Genomic DNA, 18,695 nt, shown 5'->3' on the forward strand with positions numbered 1-18,695 from the left:
TTTAGTATCCTTTTAATGTCTATGGGTTTTTAGTCCTATCCTCTCTTTAATTATTGATATTCATAATTTGTGTCTCCTCTCTCTTTTTTTTAAATCGTACACATAACAGCACTATTTTAAAAAATTAATTAATTAACTTATTTTTGGCTGCGTTGGGTCTTTGTTGCTGCGCGTGGGCTTTCTCTAGTTTCGGCGAGCAGGGGCTACTCTTCGTTGCGGTGCATGGGCTTCTCATTGCGATGGCTTTTCTTGTTGCAGAGCACGGGCTCTAGGTGCATGGGCTTCAGAAGGTGTGGCATGTGGGCTCAGTAGTTGTGGCTCATGGGCTCTAGAGCGCAGGCTCAGTATTTGTGGCGCACAGGCTTAGTTGCTCCGTAGCATGTGGGATCTTCCCGGACCAGGGCTCAAACCCGTGTACCCTGCATTGGCAAGTGGATTCTTAACCACTGCGCTACCAGGGAAATCCCTCTTCTTTTTATTATTTCATTGTCAGTCTTGCTAGATATTTATCAATTTTATTAAACCTTTCAGTGAACAAGCTTTTAATTTCACTGATCTTCTCTATTGTCTTTATCCTTTTAATTTTATTGATTTCTGCTCATCTTTACTATTTCCTTTTTGCGCATCCTTTAGGTTTATTTTACTCTTCTTTACTACTTTATTTAATGTAAAAGTCTGTTATTGATTTGAGACCTTTCTTATTTTTTTAAATATTCCTAGTATGAATGTTTAACGCTATAAATTTTCCTCTAATCACTGCTTTAGTTGCATACCATAAGTTTTAATATGTTCTATTTTTATATTCAGTTCAAAATATTTTCTAATTTCCCTTGAGATTTCTTTGACTCATGGAGTATTTATGAATATGCTGTTTAACTGTTAACTATTTGGAGATTTTCTAGTTATTCTGATATTGACTTCTAACTTAATTCCATTATTTTTAGAGAACATTCTTTATATGATTTCAATTCATTTATATTTGTTAAGATTTGTTTCATGACCACGAATGTAGTCCATATTTGTGAATGTTCCATATGCACTTGAAAAGAATGTGTATTCTGTTGCTGGGTAGAGTGTTTTATAAATGTTGATTAGATCCCACTGGCTGGTGGTAATGTCCAGTTCTTTACCAATGGTTCTCATCTGGCAATTTTGCCCCTCAGTGGACAGTTGGCAATGTTTAGAAACATTACTGGTTGTTCAACTAGTGGAGAGCTACTGGCATTTAGTGGGTAAAATATTCTTACTTTCCGCTGCTAAACATCCTGCAATGCACAGGACAGGCCTTTCCCCCATCACCACCCCATCCCTGCCAACAGCAAAGAATTATCTAGCCCAAAATGTCAACAGAGCCAAGGTTGAGAAACCCCATTCCTTGCTGATTTTCTCTCTAGTCCTATTGATTACTGAGAGAGAAGTATTGATAGCTCCAACTCTAATTGTATATTTGCCCATTTTTTCTTTCAATGTTATCATTTTTTGCTTCATCTATATTAAAGCTCTCTTGTTAAGTACACCTTTTTCCATTCTTTTAGTTTAACTTACTTTTGTTTATTTAAAGTGTTTTTCTTATAGATGGCATATAATTGGCTCTTTTTCTTTTATAATCCATTCTGAAAACTATCCATTCCGATTGCTCTGGAGACTAAAATATACATACTTATCTTTCTACAGCCTACTTAGAATTAACATTTTACCACTTCCAAAGCAATGTAAAAATCTTACCTACCTTACAGGTGTCATTAACTTCCCCCATTATGTTGTAGTTGTCATATGTATTCCATCTACATACATTGACAGTTATAATTTTTGCTTTCAACCATCATTCGTATTTTAAAGATTATAAGAGGAGAAAAACAGCCTATTATATCTACCACATATTTACATTTCCATTGCTCTTTCCTTATTCTCAAGGTCCAAGCTTCCCTCTAGTATTGTTTCCCTTTCATCTAAAGACTTCTTTCATCATTTCTTTGATAGCAGCTCAACTAGTGGCAAATCTTTTTATTTTTCATTTATCTAAGAATGTCTATTTTGCCTTCATTCATAAAGGATGTTTTTATTTACTGTCTGGCAGACAGTTCTTTTTTTTCAGCATTATTTTAAAAATATTTTTCCAGTACCTCTGGCCTTCACAGTTTCTAGTGAGAAACCTGTAATAATTTGTATGCTGTTCCCCTGTAGGCAACGTGTTGTTTTTTTCTTTAATTTTTGCTTTAATTATGAGCAGTTTGATAACGTCTGAACGTGGATATCTTTGAGTTTATTTATCCTGTTTGCAGTTCACTGAGCTTCTTGAATCTGTAGTTTTTATGTCTCTCACCAACTTTTGGAAGTTTTTACCCATTTTTCCTTCAAATATTTTTCTGCACCACAAGCCTTTATCCTCTTCTTCTTCTTCTAGGATGTATCTTTATATCTATATTGATATATACACGTATATTTTGAGCAGGTAGTCACAGGCTACAAGTTCTGGCAAACCTTCTGTAGATTCTGTAGACTACGTTTATAATGTCCATTCAGTTTGCAAAGAATTTACAGTACTATTCGACTCAGCCCTTCGTGTTGCTATCCAGGCGCCAGTCTGAAACCTGCACAGTGCTCAATTCACAAAGCCTTTGGGTTCAGGGTTTGGGAGTAGGTACTCAAGACCCTGTTCAGGGTTTGGTCTATTCGTGGGCAGCTCAGGGTGTATCCTGGAGTTCATATACAACTTTATTAAACTCTCTCCTCTTTGCAATCTCCCCAACACTTTGTGGTTCCCAGGAGTTGCCCTCCCCTCCTTGGTCTTCTGGCTAGAAATCCAGGGAACTTGTTTTGTAAACCTGTTGTGTACTTCCTGTCACGGTTTCTCTCTCCAGGGCCAAGGAGCAGTGGGACAGAGAGAAAAAAGCAAACTTCCAAACACCTGGGACAACAGTTTGGTCAAAGACAATGGTTCTCCCCGTTTAGAGTTTTAAGTGCCTGCATGCCTGACTCGAGTGATACAGGATTGCCTGGGGCTGAGGCAGAAGAGAATGGAAAAGATGAATAGAAAGAAACGGGATCTCCCTCACCCTGACCCTAAAAGGCCCCATCTCCCTGTCCTTGGCCAATGAGGGAGGTTTTTGTTGGAAATCTGTCATCACTGGTGCAAAGTTGGTCTTACTTTGAGTTACTTCTCCAATCTGCCTTATACCACTTATCTTCAGAGTCCTTGGGCCTTTTGCTGCATTCAGTGGGTGAGATGGGCAGAGCTCACTTACTCCATCTTAACTGTGACTGGAACCCCAGCTTTCATTTTTAAACTGCTTTGCCCCATCTGGTTCCACACAGCTGTGTAATACAGATATTTCAATACTGGTGAACACAGTACTGTCTTTGGTAACCAGCCGATCATGGCTGAATGTGGTCGGTTCACTGTTTCTAAAGAATAGGTTCAGCTTACAAGGCCCGCTCCAAAGAACATCAATGCGGCTGAGAGCTGAGAATACTCTCATCGGGCTGTTGTGGAGGGCTCCATCCATCTCAGGAGGCTCTGATCCAGTAGGACTTGCATAGGGTGGAATCCTCAAACCTTCAGCCAGGAGTGGCAAGAGCAGGATTTATAATAAGCACGTGGGAGGCATTTCTACCTACTTGCCTCTGGCACTGAGGATTACTGTACAAGGAAAACATGTGATACTAGGCTCACACAGCCTGATTGCTGGTGCTCCATGTGTTACACAAACATGGTTCCTGATAAAGGGCCTGGATGATGAAGTAGAGAAAGCGCAGAGCACCTCTCCCACCCATCCCTACTGGAGATGGAGGAAGCAGTGCGAGCATTTATCTCCTGACAGCACGCTTCTGTCCAGAGTGGGAGCTTGGTCCAAAATAGCATCTCAGCGAGCAAGAGACACGAAGCTGTAGAAAAGAAAAGAGCCTCTAGAACAGGCAGGCCGTTGCGTCCTCCTCTTGACGGTAGACCTTCCTCCTCCTGAGCCTCGGTCTTCTTCTCTTTATAGTGGGGATAAGCCTGTGGATCTTGCTGGATTGTTGAACATTAAAATCAGTATGTGCCAGGTTCCTGATAGTAATGCTTAATAGTTAACATGATCAAGCTTTTACTGTGCGCCAGATGCTGCTGTAAGCGCTTTATAGTTTAGATAATTTACACTCCCTTAGAGTCCTAAATGGGAGCTGTTTTCACAAATAAGGAAATCGAGGCACTGAAAATTTAAGCACATCATTTATGGTAGAACTGGACTTCTAAGCAAGCACTGTGAGGCCAGAAATTACCCGTCACTCTGTACGTTCTACTTCTCCGATGGCAGAAATCTGTTATCACACCTATCGGTGCAGAGGTGTCTACAGTTGGATCTCAGTGTGAAGAGTGTGAGGGGAGGAAGACAAGGTGGGTAGGAGGTGGGAGAAGGCAGCATTCTCTTCAATTCTGCCAGGCTCCACCCTGGCCCCTCTTCCGTGCTCATGGGCATGGTGTAGGCACATTTTCCTACCTGGGGGCTAAGCAAAGACTTCTCTGTGCTGCATTTATTTGCACTGCAGTTATAGTAGCCAAGGCCTGACTAGTTCCTCTGGGTCCAGAAGGTGAGGAGGGATGTAATACACAAGTCATTCTTAACTCCCACCTTTACTCCCTTATATGCAGGCTATGTTCCTTCTGAGAACTCAGCAGTCCCACCCCAGGAACTTGTGGGATAACTCTAAGAAAAGACTAGATTTAAGTGAGGGTCTGGGAAATGGCAGATATCCAAGATATTATCTCCCGACCCTCCCCACACACACCCAGGAGGGGGAATATGTGAAAGCCCAAGACAATGGAGAGATTCCCAAGTCGGGGAATGGCACAGCCAGAGGGGTGTTGAGCATCCTTCAGGCCAACCCTGAACCTCCCATTTTACATCTGGGAGCACTGAGGTCTGAAGAGGGCATTCAACTGCTGAAGATCTTCGGCTAGGCTATTTCTGCTGATGACCTAATTCCTCTCCACTCCCCTCTTTCTCTCCTTTCAAACCATTAGAAAGTGAAGCATTATGATGTGGGGGGAGTCCAGTACCCTTATGTCATCTCCTAACTGGATATCTTTTCTCTTCTTACCAGAGTCTATCTTCTAGCAGTTTCACGTGACTTTTTTCTCTAACTGATCACCAGTCAATCAGAACAACATACTTCAAACATACCTCCTTACTAAAAGAACATGGCCAAGGGTGGGAAACGCCCCAAGGGTAAAAAGATCACCCTCAGCGTGGCCAAGAATTGTATCAAGATCACATTTGATGGGAAGAAACGCCTTGACTTGAGCAAGATGGGAATTACCACCTTTCCCAAGTGTATTCTGCGACTCAGTGATGTAGATGAGCTCAACCTTAGCCGGAATATGATCAGGAAGATTCCAGACTCAATCTCCAAGTTCCAGAACCTGCGGTGGCTGGACTTGCATAGCAACTACATCGACAAGCTCCCTAAGTCCATCGGCCAGATGACCTCTCTGATCTACCTCAATGTCAGCAACAACAGGCTGACCACCGATGGGCTGCCTGTGGAGCTCAATCAGCTCAAGAATATCCGCTCTGTGAATTTCGGTCTGAACCACCTGGACCGCGTGCCCACCACGCTAGGCGCTCTGAAGGAGCTCCAGGAGGTGGGGCTCCATGACAACCTGCTGAGCACCATCCCCAACAGCATCTCCAAGCTCCCCAAGCTGAAAAAGCTCAACACAAAGCGAAACCCCTTTCCCAAAGCAGAGGAGTCAGATACGTTCGTAGATTCCATCAAGAGGCCGGACAACCTACATCTGGTGGAGGAGAAGGATCTATGTGGGCCTTGCCTGAGAAAATGCCAACAGGCCCAGGACAAGCTGAACAAAATCAAAAGCATGGCCACGGTGGAACCGAGAAGGGCCATCTTTTCCAGTTTGGTCTCACCCAACTCCACGGCCAAGGAATCCCAGGAAGAGTGGAGGTGACCTGGGACCCTGACCCTAAGGCAGGAAGGGAAAAGGGAGGGAGGCGAGATGACAATGGGCTACATCCTCACAAAACTGAGGGATTCTTCCGTTACTGCGATTAGCTCCTCCAGCCAAGCCCATAAAATCCCTTTCCCTACCTCCTTGGCTTGTGATTTTGTTGACCGAAGGGCTTTTAGTTCTTTGCCATGCCGTACACTTCTGTCTTCTCTGCGTGCACACACCCGCACATACAAGCACAATGAGTCAGGAAAGGGATATCTGTCTCACTTCTGCCCCAGAACTCTCCTGCCTACAGCCCGTGGCCTGGGCAGTTGACACCGCCAGCACACTCTTAGTCTCATTATCACACATTTCTGGACCAACTACCAGCTCCCCAGTGTGGAGCCTGTTCTATTGGAATGTTTTGGGCCAGGCTTCAAAAGTCAGGCATCTCTAAGCATGGGCTGGTAGGCGGCAGATGGACATATAGTCTTGGCAAGGGGACAAAACTGGACCACAGAGATGGGCAGATATTATCATTAAGTATTGGCATTAACATCTTGGGCTCTAAGCAGTCCTATCCCTTTCTCTTTTCTGCACTTGCATAGTTTGCTCTAGGAGCTTTCTAGACTAAACCTGCAAGCCCTTGACTGGCTGTGAATGAATGAGGTTCACTCCCATCTTATTATGTCCAATGCTTTTCCAGACCTTTGTGGAATAAGGAAAGAATGGGTGCAGATAGGGGTTGGTGTAGTCAATAGATAAACACCTTACTAGGCACTGTGCTAGGTGCAGGGACTGTGTCCAATGGGGGAAAGCTTGTCTTGCCCTTTGCAACCTGTAGGGAAGACAAGTTGAAAGAAGACTTTGTTCTTTATAATGCCATTGTTTGAGGAAGTTAGGAGATCAGAGCCTAGTGGTGTGCAGGGCCAGCCTGGCATAGAGAAAAAGCCAAAGGCTCTGCAGTTGGACAGATCTGAGCCCAGAGCAGCTCTGCTTCTTACTTGCCATCTCCCTGGACATTTTACTTAGCTTTGGTCCTTTCATCTGTAAAGTGGGAGTAATACCAGCCCAACTCCAAGCGTTGTCATGCGTCTCAAGCAGATAGCTCACAGAGTGAGTACTCAGTAGAAGTCAGTTCTCTCTAAGAACTAGAGCTCGGTGCATCTTAAAGCTGAAATACTACTTTGAACAGTGTCTTCAGTCACTCTAGAACTCACAATAGCTGAGAACCTTCCCTGTACCACTCACTCACACCTTTATACTGCCTAAAAGAAAGGGATCAAGGAAGATAACCTTAGGAAAGTTTTTCATTGTTGTTGTTGTTTGTTTGTTTGTTTTAAATCAAAGCTTTCCTGTGTTGGTGGCAAGTTTTGTAAGTGGTCAGTGGAAAAGCCCTGAGAGATAAATATACATTAGTTCAGCATGACTAACGTATTTCTTTTTCATGTTATAAACCGCAGCAGACAGCATACTTCATTTCTTCACTCCTCACTGCTTATTTTCCTTTGAAATGCTTAGCTGTGACAACTCTATCATATTTCTAAAATCTCTGAAGATATAGATTCAAAATTCCCTTTCCAGTTTTTCTCTTTCTTAAATCTTTTCTATTATAAAAGTAACAATACCACAACATAGTTTTAAATATAGCAGCTTAAAGTATCCACAATTCTACAGTGTAAGCCAGCTGTAATACTGACAGATTTCCTTACCAGTTATTTTTCTGTGTATATTTTATACATAGTTAAAATAATAGCATTCACATCATTTTTATCCTGCTTTGAAACCCACTGTGGTTACATGGTCTTAATAACCATAATTTAAAACATCTGTACGATAGTCAAACATGGCTATACATAACTATAACAAATTGTTGGACATTTAAGTTGTTTCCTCTTTTTCACTAATAGAAATCATTTTGTGATGAGGCCTGTATGATTAAGATTTTTTTAATGTTGTATTAAAGGGTGTGGTTTTTAAATAATTTTTGATACATGTTAGTAAGTAGCTTATAAAAAGTTTACACCCATTTATATATCTACCAGTAATATATTAGGGAACTCATTTCACTGCACCCTTGTAAGCACTGAATGTCATTCTTTATATTTTTCCCTTCATTTAATGTCCTCAATGATTTCTTAGAAGCCCTTCTACAGATGAGAGGAGGACACATGTCTGTGAAGTGCATGATGAGATGTCATGCCTTAGGCCCGGGAGACCCCACTAGACTGTTGGGCCTTGAACATGTCCCTAAGTAGCCATCCTGCTATTTTATATACTTCATCTCTGACCCAAGAAGCACAGAATCCAGGCAGGGGCATTTGAGCCAAACAGAAAGTGATGGCTAGTTATCTAGATACTGAGCATTTCTATTCCTCCCACTTGAGACACTTTTTCTTCAGAATTAATGAGTTAAGGAAAAAGATCTCCCTGTGCCCCTACAAAGTGTCTTGGTCTGGACCCCAGGTTTGCCCCTCTACCCCCTCTCCTGACCATTGCAGCAACTTCCTCCACTGTGCTTGGTTTCCAAAATCTCTCTCCAGCCCCTCTCCTGGATTTACCTCCAACTGAGTGGCTGGAATGCAAGATGACATTTTTTGCCATCCTTGATCTCTAGGTGCTTTATGCTGCTTTCATTCTTATAGCCGTGTCTTAGGAAGGGGTTTTAAGTGCATTGAACTGCACCAGGATTGAGGAATAAACAAGCAGGGGGCTTTGACTTGCCCCAGGATACATTCACCTTAGACCCCTGGTTCATCAGAAAATCCGGGCAGTAAGATGAATTGAAGATGGGAGATAGAACTCAGTTAGGAAACATCTTCTATATTTTATTTCTTTTTCTGTCAAGGAAGGGTTTAATGTTAATGTTCCCTCATGCCCTAAAATACTGCAGTCATCTTTACTTTCTGGAGAGTATATTAGGCCCCAAAATACTTGACAGGAAAGTCACAGGGTTTTCTCTTTATTCAAATAGAACAAAACCCCTATTCACACGTTATAACCCAGTCACCACCCTCTCTGAAAGCCAGGCATGACCTAGGTGACCCCCGTGCAACCTCTGCTCTTGCTGTGTTTTGCCTCCATGACCTGGAGTAATTGCCTTGGCCTCTGCATCCCTAGGATACGCTCAACATCTCCCTAGAGTAGCTTATGACAAAAACTTGAAGGCTAATCAGCTCTGAAGAAGAAAAGCCCTCAGTTAGGAGAAGAGAGTGGCAAGGGAAACGTTCTGGAAGCCAGGCTCTCCAGTGCCGGCCAAACCACTGACTAGCTTCTTAAATTCATTTTGCCTCTCTTGCTTTAGACTATCTGTGTGTGAAAATGACTTTGGGAAATATTTTGTGTGTGTTTTTTAAATTTATATAGAGGAAATGTTTAAGAAAATGATAGACATAAATTATAGACGGTTAAAAATTGAAAAGAAGACTTTAAGACTTAAAAGACTTATGGTCTCTACACTTCACTTGAACTGGTGGAATCCCAACACCAGTTGCCTCTTATAAGTTATGTATGTAAAATGCAATACCTCAAGCAACTAAAATCTATACAAAGAATTTATACCAAAAAAACCCAAAATACTATAGACAATCAAAGTAGAATTTTAACAAATCTTTCAGTAATGCAAAGGTAGGCAGGAAAAAGAGACAGAAATGAACAACAGAGGAAAAAACAGGAAATGAGAAATGAAATGGCAGACTTATGTCCTAACATCTTGATAATTACATTAAATGTGGATTGTCTTCTTTACTTGTAATAGACCCAAACTAGAAACAAGCAAATTTCCCTCAAGAGGCAAATGGTTAAACCAATTCTGATATATCCATATCATGGAATACTATTCAGCAATAAAAAGGAGCATATGATATACACAACAACTTGGATGGATCTCAAGGGCATTATTCTGAGTAAAAAAAGGCCTATCTCCAAAGGTCACAGACTCTACAATTCCATTTATAGAAAATTCTCTAAACGATGAAATGGTAGAGATGTAAAACAGATCGGTGGTTGCCATGGGTTAAGGATGATGAGCTGTGTTAGAGGGTGGGCATAACCAGGAAGTGGTAGCATAAGAGATTATCTTTGTTGTGATAAAAGTAATTGCATATGTTGATAGTGGTGGTGGTTTCAAGAATCTACACATATGATAAAAAGGACAAAGAACTATGCATACATATCATACCAATGTCAATTTCCTGGTTTTGAAACTGTACTATAGTTACATAAGATGTAACCATTGGTGGAATTTAAGTGAAGGCTGCATGGGGCCTCTCTATATTATTTTTGCAATTTCCTGTGCATCTATAGTTATTTTAAAATTAAAAAAAAATCTTACAGACTATATGCAGTAATAAACAGATCTTTCTGTATCTGCCAAGTCCTCATTTATGAGTAACTATGGCAAGCTTAAAGTTCCTCAATCATTCTGAAGAGTTAAGGCACTTCAGGAGAAAGAGCACCTTAACTTCAGATCACTGGCCTAACTTAAAATTATCCATGTTGATCTTACCCTTGAAGATTCCTGAGAAAGATGTTAAAATAATAAAAAGACAATGCATGGCTTCTCAACCCATGTCCCAGGTTTTCTGGTGGTGGCTGGGTACAAGTAGAAAGTGGGGTGGGGGGACTGTGAGCCAGCAAGTTGCTCCTTTCACAGTTCTGGACTTTAACGCACCTGCCCACTGCCCTATGGAAGCACCTTGAATGGGTGGACAAAGGCGCCAGGCTTGGTGCAGAGATCAGGGCTTAAGTTAGGCTTCTGCCTAGAAACAGGTCTGAGGTCACGGCTAAGGATAGAGCTAAGAGGAGACATGAACAAGTAAGACAAGGAACAACACGAATGGGGGCCAAAACAAGGTCTGAGCAGGACCCAGGCAGAGCTCACCGCAGGTCACTGGGCTCCACTACCCATTGCCTGTTGAGCCAACCATGTGAGAAGCTCCACAATGCCAGGGCATTGGTTATCCCACCAGGGTGTTTAGTTCACCTCTGGTTCCAGTGATTCTGCTCTAATCCGAGGATCTGAGCTGTATAGCCCCTACAATTGCCCTCCCAAGGTGTGCTTTACCAAGAAGCCCAAGGAGCATGTTTCCCCATTCAGTGATGGACCTGAAAGTTCTCTTTATCAAAGTAACCATGCACATTACAGACTCTCAGCCTCCCAACTGGTCATCAGTGATGATCTCTGGAAGAGTAGGGACTGAAAAGGCAGAAGTGGGGAGGTAGAGTCCTTGAAATTTAGCCTCCAGGCTGCTAGCAGTGGTGCCCTGATTATCGTGGAAGAATCATCTTCTTATGGGAATTTACAGCTTCTTATGGTTGTTTTTCTAAGTTCTTTGTTTTTCATTATTTTCAAAGATAGTCTGTAAAGGAAACTCATTCTTTAAAGGAAAGCTATAAAGGACAGTACATACTCAACTGCAGAACTTCGTGCCAAAAAATGAATTTCATCCTAACCATTACATTTAAGTTAGCACACAACTGAGAGAACATTTCAGAAATTACAGACGTGCAGATACAGTAAGGCCCCAAGTATAAGCACTGCCTCACAACCAACAGCTTCTTCCAGCCCAGGGACACTTGTCTTGACGGCACAGCAAGTGAGTATTTCAGAACTTGTCAGGGACCATGGCTGTGGAAGGATGCCTTTAGCCCATTCAAAGGTGTGTACTGTGTGCAACAGAGATTTGAGAGAGGAAAGGCCAGATAGGCAACCAGGCCTTGTATTTCCCTGAGTTTTCTAAACTCTGGGCTCAAGAGGAACTGAGATCACTGGGAAGCAATGGAACTGAGCCAGATCATGCTAGCGCCCCAAAGAAATGTCTGTACAGAAATAAGCCCAAATATTAGGGCTCTATTTTTTCAGAGAATCAATATAGAAAATTATATGCTATAGTGTTCTTTTTCTTTTTTTATAGAAAGGGAATTACCTTCTTTGTTACCCACTATCCTATTTACTCAGTGCCAAGAGAAAGTATGTTCCAGAACAAAAAAGTCCCCCAAACTGTTTCTTGTGATCTGTCACTGGAAAATGATGTAACCTAGCACAGTTGTGTGGTTTTTCTTAGTTTCAGGACAATTACAGTGACTAGATCATTCCAGGTACCTGATATCACATCTATGTTTTTGTCCTTTAAAGGAGTTTGGGAGGAATTTTTAAAGGATCATTATACGCTGTATTTAGTTTTGAAACTGTTTCCAGCCCTTTGTGGAAGGGTACAGATAACTTTAAGCATAAAGATGTGTGTTTCTTCACATATTCATTTTCAACTAGCTTCCCTTTCCCTGTAACTTCAGCTCTTCTCACGTCTCTGCAGAGCCTACCTACGTCTAACGTCATGGAGTTTTCTGGCCATCAGACACGTATCCAGGGGCATCTAGCTGGCTTTACATTAGAAGCTCCTATATGCTTGCAGAGCCTTGCACCTCACAGATGTCCGATTATGCCACCATGCTGGCTTCAGAATGGTCTAGTCTTGTACCATGGGGAGATGGAGGAGGATTATGGAACCCAGGCTGACCTCAGCTTTGCAAGTATTTTCTACTTGGGATTCAGGCCCATAGAACATCCTTGGAATTCAGTTATGGAGGCAGCCATTGTCACCGAAATTCTAGGCAAAACTCTGGTATCCAAAAGCTCTGGTTTCCTGTACATGGGAGATGGCCTCTAGAGGGGCCAGATCAGTCGTGAAGAGCTGGGGGTTGAAGATATGAAAACCTGTAGCACAGGCCAAGCATCTTGGGCCAGGTGAAAACCTGCAGGATGGATCACGCACTCCTTCAGAGAAGAGCAGCTCATGTTTGCTAGAGTGTGCAAAGTGCAGGCAGGCATTTTGAAAGACTCGGTGTATGAATTGGGCTTTGTCCTTGGTAATCCAAACAAAAAATGGCCAAGTTCATTCCAGGCATGGGGCAATGGCCAGCCAAGCCTTTCTAAGACTGGGAGCCACTACTGCCTTCCCCTCTGAAACTCACGTAGGCACATTGTGGCTGGTAGGAGAAGGGCTGGGAGAAACTCAAAGAGCTGAGAACACAAACGCCTGCATTTAATCAACTGCTCCATAAACATGCCCAAAATACACAGCAGTTGATTCTAAAACTAAGCAAAGGAATTACATTTATTGAGCACCTACTATGAGCCCAAATCAGGTTGATCCCAAAGTCCATGGCTGACCGCAGCAGCACAGCCTCACCACACGCCCTGGCTGCTTGGGTGGTCTCAGAGCCTAGAACCAGCTCTTCGGCTTCCTCATTTTGTCAAAGCTCTTCTCCCATGAGCTTACATATGTATTTCTCTGGAGCACCTCTCCCTTGACTTTCGAAACATATATCCAATGACCTACATGACATCTCCACCTGGATATCTGAGAGGCATCTCAAAATTAACACGTCCAAAATCGAGCCCCTGATATCCACTGCACCGCCGAAGTAGTTCCTCACGTGGTCTTCCCCATTTCATCTTCCAGTTGCTCAGCCCAGATGCTTGGTCTTATCCTTCAGTCCTTTCTCTCACACACACATTCCCCACCCACACTTGATTTGTCAACAAATCCCACCAGATGTACCTTCAATCATGTACAAATATGTCCACAATCTGAGCACTTCACACCATCTTTACTGCCACCACCACCCCCAGTCCAAGCCAGCATCATCTCTCACCTGCATTACTGCAAAAACCTCCTAACCAGTATCCTAGCTTCTGCCTTTGACCTACTATGTTCTATTCTCAACACAGAAGCCAGAGTAAGTCTTTTAAAATATAAGTTAGGTCACAAGATCCCTCCAGTGTTTCCCATTTATTCAGAGTAGAAGGCGACCCCATCAGCATGAGCCCCCAAGGCTTACATGAACCCTGCTCCCTCTCTCATCTCTGCTCCCACTGACTCACTGCACCCAACCACTACGGCCCCAGCCAAGCCCACCACACTTCCCCTCGGGGCCCTTGCTCTCCTCTTTCCTTGGCCTGAAATGTTCTTTCTTCAGTTATCTGAATAACTTGTTTCCCCACTTTGTTCAAGTCTTAATTCAAATATTAACTTTCTGGGTGAGGTCTTCCCCTACCAGCCTAAGATTTCAAACCCTACCTCGACGGACTTTGGTTGTTATCATTATCTAATATGCTTTATATTTCATTCATTTTGCTTTCTGTCTTTCTCACAAGAATGTAAACTCAATAAATGGGGAGATTTTCAGTATTTTGCTTGCTTCTGTGAAGCAGCGAACACTACACATAACAAGCTATGGGTAAATCCTTTTAAATAAACTGATGACACCCATTCCATAGTCATTATAAATATTTTGAACATATCTCCTCCCTGCCCTAGCCCCACATACTCCTGGAGAAAAATAGCAACCTCTGTCCTCTTCCTATTCCCCTTCCTAACTGAAATACAAGCACCTACCAATCCGGAACTGGCCTTCCAGAGAACTGGGTACTTGTAAGGCGGGGGGAGGGGGGGGCGGGGGCACTTAGGAAGGGGCCATAAGCAACTTGTTTCCTGGGAAAGATGCTCCATGTCACAGACTCATAAGTTAGCATATGCTTTGCACATCACTGTACATTTATTTATTTAGCTTCTGAGTTTTCAGAGCCTCGAATAGCAAGGACAGACCTGGGACTGCGCACACCTCAACCTGAGGGCCTGACACCAAGGCTGGGCCTGGGCTGCCCCCTCTACGGGCAACCTGCCCCCCATCCACCACAGGCAGAGGTGGTTTCCTGCCATTTTGGTCTGAACAAGCCTCAGAGCACTTGGGACTTCAAGTCTGTTAGAGGTTTAATTGGCAGAAGGAACTAGGGGAGTAGGATGAGGGTTGTATGAGGATGGGAGAGAGAAAAATTAAGCAGAAGGCAGACTGACACGCTCTTTGCATGCCTTCTTAGTAGCAGGGTCAGGCCAATGAAGAAAGTCAAAGCAAGGCCAACACCTTGCCCAGAGAGCATGGCTGGCCTCCTCCCTGCACATTACCTTAGGTTGAGGGGGTCCTCCGTGAAGCCTTTTCCTTTCAAGCCAGGTTGGAAAGAGCAGAAGCTAGACAAAGAGGGAAAGGATTATTCTATCAGCAGAGTCAAGACTCTTCCACCACCATGGGAACATTTTCAGAGGCAGACTAGAGGTTGGGTTTATTCTTGCCCTTCCAGTGGGCCCCATTTGCCCCTAGATCAGGGTGTACCTCTGAGGCATCCCATCAGCACCCTCTGCCATTATATGCTCTAGCCTTAATAATAGCAATGATAACAATAAAACAATAGTTACAATAAAAATTACATGTTTTAGAGACCTCCTCTGGGCCAGCACTGGCATTTCCATTGCTGATTTTAGCAGCCACTGTAGTACTCTAGGGACAAGTCCCATCTTACTTGCATGCTCTTTGAACAAGGGTGGGGTGTGGTTGGCACTATTCATTGTCGGAGTTATGGATGTATAAGACTTCTAGCTCGACTGTGAGAAAAACGTCGTTTAATGCACAGAAATCACAAGGGAACATGAACCTGAGGTTCAGCATTGCATGTCTACTTCTTCGGTTTGGTCTAAAACGGAACTTGAAGACATTTTAGGAGGCGATATAACAGCAGTCCTTCGAAGAACCTCAAACGGAGAATCACAGTCAATGGAGACGCACCCAGAGCTGGCTCAGACAGCCTCTCTGCGAGAGTTGTTTTTCTCCACTCTGGCCCTGCCCTTGGGACCCAGCAGCTGGTCCTGGTGCCAGTGACTGGCCAGGGCCGACAGGAAGGTAAGGCTAGAACCTCTGAGCACAAAATGGCCTGGGACATGCAGGCCAGGGATGTCAAACCTCACCTCAGAACTTTCAACCCTAAGTGGAGCTAAATGTGACCACTTCTCTATTAATCCAGCTTCTGTGTGGTCTGTTTATGGCTAGGAGCCTGCCTTTCCTTTGGCCTCTTCTAGATTCTCTGCAAATCTACATATCTCTAACTTTAATAATATAAATTTAAAATTTAAACTCTAGCTTAAACTCCTTAGATTGATTAATCTCTTTGGATAAAGAGAAGTTAAACTAAAACAGCATGCTTCTCTCTTTAAGAAAAAAGATGTTCCGTGCAGAAGTGGGAAATCAGTTGGTAGGAATACTTTCCAATAAAATATGAAGTCAGAATGAATAAAATTGGCAACTGGGATCTAAAAGGAAGATTAAGCCAAAATAATTACTTGGAAAATTTTAAAATAAAGCCGGAAAATTCTGGAAGGCCCATTAAATATGTCGTGTCTGCAGATTTTTTTCTCCCTTCAGTTATTACTGTCTCAAACTACTTCAGTTCATGAAACAGAGCCAGTTTCCCAGGAGTTAGGGAAGGAGCTTTTATAGTTTTCTCTATACTTTTTTCCATCACTCAGCAGTTCTGTGGGTAAGTTCTTTCTCGTGTCTAACCTAAATCCTGCCCACTGTGGGCTGGGAACAATTCTCCTGAGAACAGAGCTGTTCCTCTCCTATTGGGTCATGATTAGTCTCCTTAGCGGAGGATTTTCAAACCCTTACCTTTTGAAGACCTTACTCCGATCACTGTTGTGGAAGACAAGAAACTTGGAATATCCGTTTCGGAAAAAGATCTCCAGGGCAATGTCCTGTAAAGAGAACCCCTTTTACTGCTCTGCAGTTTCCTGGAATGGAGAACCACCCCCCCACCCCTTCACCAGGGCAACAGAGCCATGGCTGTGGGTCATTTGGGACTCTGTGTCAGGTGTGAAAGGATTTCAATCTAAAATGGAACCAAAAGATATGAAAGGGCGAACCTCAGGCATGCGCCCTCAGATAAACGAAACTTAAGAACTGAGAGACTGATTTCCCACAAATGCCTGATTTACAGAAGATCGAGACTTACCTCGTGAGCAATGAACATCCACCAAGAACCCCTCCCATCCTCAAGCCAGTGAACTTACAGCTTGGACTCTGGCTGGACGCCCCCACTTGTGCTCCTTGCCCATAGATACAGCTGACCCTCAACGGATTCGCCTGTAGCTCCAGACAGCCTGCGTTTCATGAATGGCTATTCCTCTGCTATTCCTGAATTAACTCAATTTCTGCTAATTCAAGCTTGCCTCAGTTTACCTCTTTATCTAGGTTGACACAGGCCTTGCAACCTCCTGCAGGGGATATGAAGACCTTGGTGACAGTGACAAATGGGGTCTCCACAGAATGAGTAGGAGGGCAGGAGAACTAAGGGCTCCTTTGGCTGAAGCAGGAAACAAGAGCCCCGCTCCCAGGGCAAGCGAGGAGGGGACAAAGAGAGGAAAGTGCCCAGTAACACCTCTAGACACTTTTACTTCCCGGTCAAGGGTTTCATTTCCTGAACCAAAGGGTCATCTTACCAGAAACACTAGGGGAGTGGGTGCCAGTCCCAATCTGGGCAGCATCTTACGCCAACCCACAGACTTGAAGGCACAGGGTGCTTTGCCAAACCACTTTGCTGAGCCATTTTGACGTGGCCACACTGACATAACAATGTTGTTTCAAGGGTATTTTGTTAATGCCTAAATGAACTCTACCTGCTTTCCCTTCTTTTTCCTTTCCTCCTCCCTCCCCTTCCTATCTATAAATAACAGACTTGGAATAGTGATAGAGTGAGTCCACATATAGGATCAGATGGGGTCAGCCAAAGAACACCCAGCATTTGAGGGAGGGCCTGGGAGAGGTGAGGCCTGGGCATGGAAGGAGAGACGGGGAGGGAGAGGGTCAGACTCAAAGATGGGGTCCTGCATCCAACAGCAGTCAGGTCCTGCTCCTGCCTGGCTGGAAGTGAGTTCTCAAAGTCCAGTTCATTAGATTCCTGAGCAGAGGGCAAGTGTCTGTAATGATAATGAAACACCCCTCTCCTCTGCGGGTACACATAAGAGCCGCAGATTTGTCTTCTACAAACAGAAATATAAACACTGTGCAGAGATGATGAAAGCAGAATTTATGAAGGCTACAGCTTGTCCCAGCAACCTTAAGTGCCCAGGCTCTGACTTTCCTCTGGGAGAATCTAGGGCTGGACAAATGGTGGCCTTGCTCATGAAGCTCTCCCAGCCCCACTTGGCCATCACACATGCTCTCCCACTTCTGGTTTCCACCACGGTCAGGCTAACCAACCATCTGGAAACAATCCCCTTTTACTGGGGAGAAAGACACTCACTTACTGATATCTATTTGCTACTATATATAACCTGTAAGTACACATACAATTATTTTTTTAAAAAGTGGCTTTTTGAGTACTTGCTATGTGCCTAAAATGTGCTAAGTGCTGCTATATATGTAATGGTGGAAAAGACAAGACATGGTCACCTGTTCACTGGAGGGAAATGGAAGCCCAGAGAGGTGCCCGACTGTGCCAAAGCTGCAGGGCTGTGCTCAGGACTGGGCCCATGCTGGCTGTGGTCAGAATCATCAGGGCAGGGCCTCCTCCACCCGCCCCTTTCTAGTTCACTCTCCTTTCAGAGAAGGGCACTAAGGGCAGGCAAAATGAGAACCAGATCTTTGTGGGCAAAAGCAGCGGAGAGGGAGGGAGAGGGAGAGAGCTGGGTCAGATGTCAGCAGCTTGCTGGACCCTTGTCTGCAGGGCAGCTGATCCTCCCTAGAATGAGCCCCCCACCCCACCCCAGCGGCAAAGGCTCCCTGGAGCTTTAGTTTCAGATAATAATAATGAGGCCTCCAGCAGGAGGATCAAGGGACAAAGAAATTTACAAATGAAAGGCACACTTACTCTGTTCCCGAGGGCCTAGCACTGTCCCTGTTGGCCTTTTCAGAACAGAGACCCTGCAGCAAGGGT

The 18,695-nt window shown here is 43.8% G+C and overlaps 2 protein-coding genes across 3 annotated transcripts in view; one reads left to right on the top strand and one right to left on the bottom strand.

Annotated features, from left to right (window-relative positions):
• Positions 1–18,695, bottom strand: part of WDFY4 (WDFY family member 4) — a 280,347-nt gene that overhangs the window by 61,862 nt on the left and 199,790 nt on the right. For both annotated transcript variants that reach the window (XM_067710249.1, XM_067710248.1), the window contains 2 exons: positions 16,430–16,515; positions 14,896–14,958 (listed from right to left, as the gene is read on the bottom strand). In XM_067710249.1, the coding sequence (XP_067566350.1) occupies positions 14,896–14,958; positions 16,430–16,515 (149 nt within the window). The remainder of the gene's footprint in view (positions 1–14,895; positions 14,959–16,429; positions 16,516–18,695) is intronic.
• Positions 5,180–5,947, top strand: LRRC18 (leucine rich repeat containing 18). The gene has a single exon (XM_067708907.1). The coding sequence runs from the start codon at positions 5,180–5,182 to the stop codon at positions 5,945–5,947; it is 768 nt and encodes a 255-aa protein (XP_067565008.1).

Source organism: Pseudorca crassidens, chromosome 16 (genome assembly GCF_039906515.1).
Source record: "Pseudorca crassidens isolate mPseCra1 chromosome 16, mPseCra1.hap1, whole genome shotgun sequence".
Lineage (NCBI taxonomy): Eukaryota > Metazoa > Chordata > Mammalia > Artiodactyla > Delphinidae > Pseudorca > Pseudorca crassidens.

What these genes read in the sequence shown, in the direction of transcription:
- LRRC18 (XM_067708907.1), top strand. Translation starts at nt 5,180, where the DNA reads ATGGCCAAGGGTGGGAAACGCCCCAAGGGTAAAAAGATCACCCTCAGC.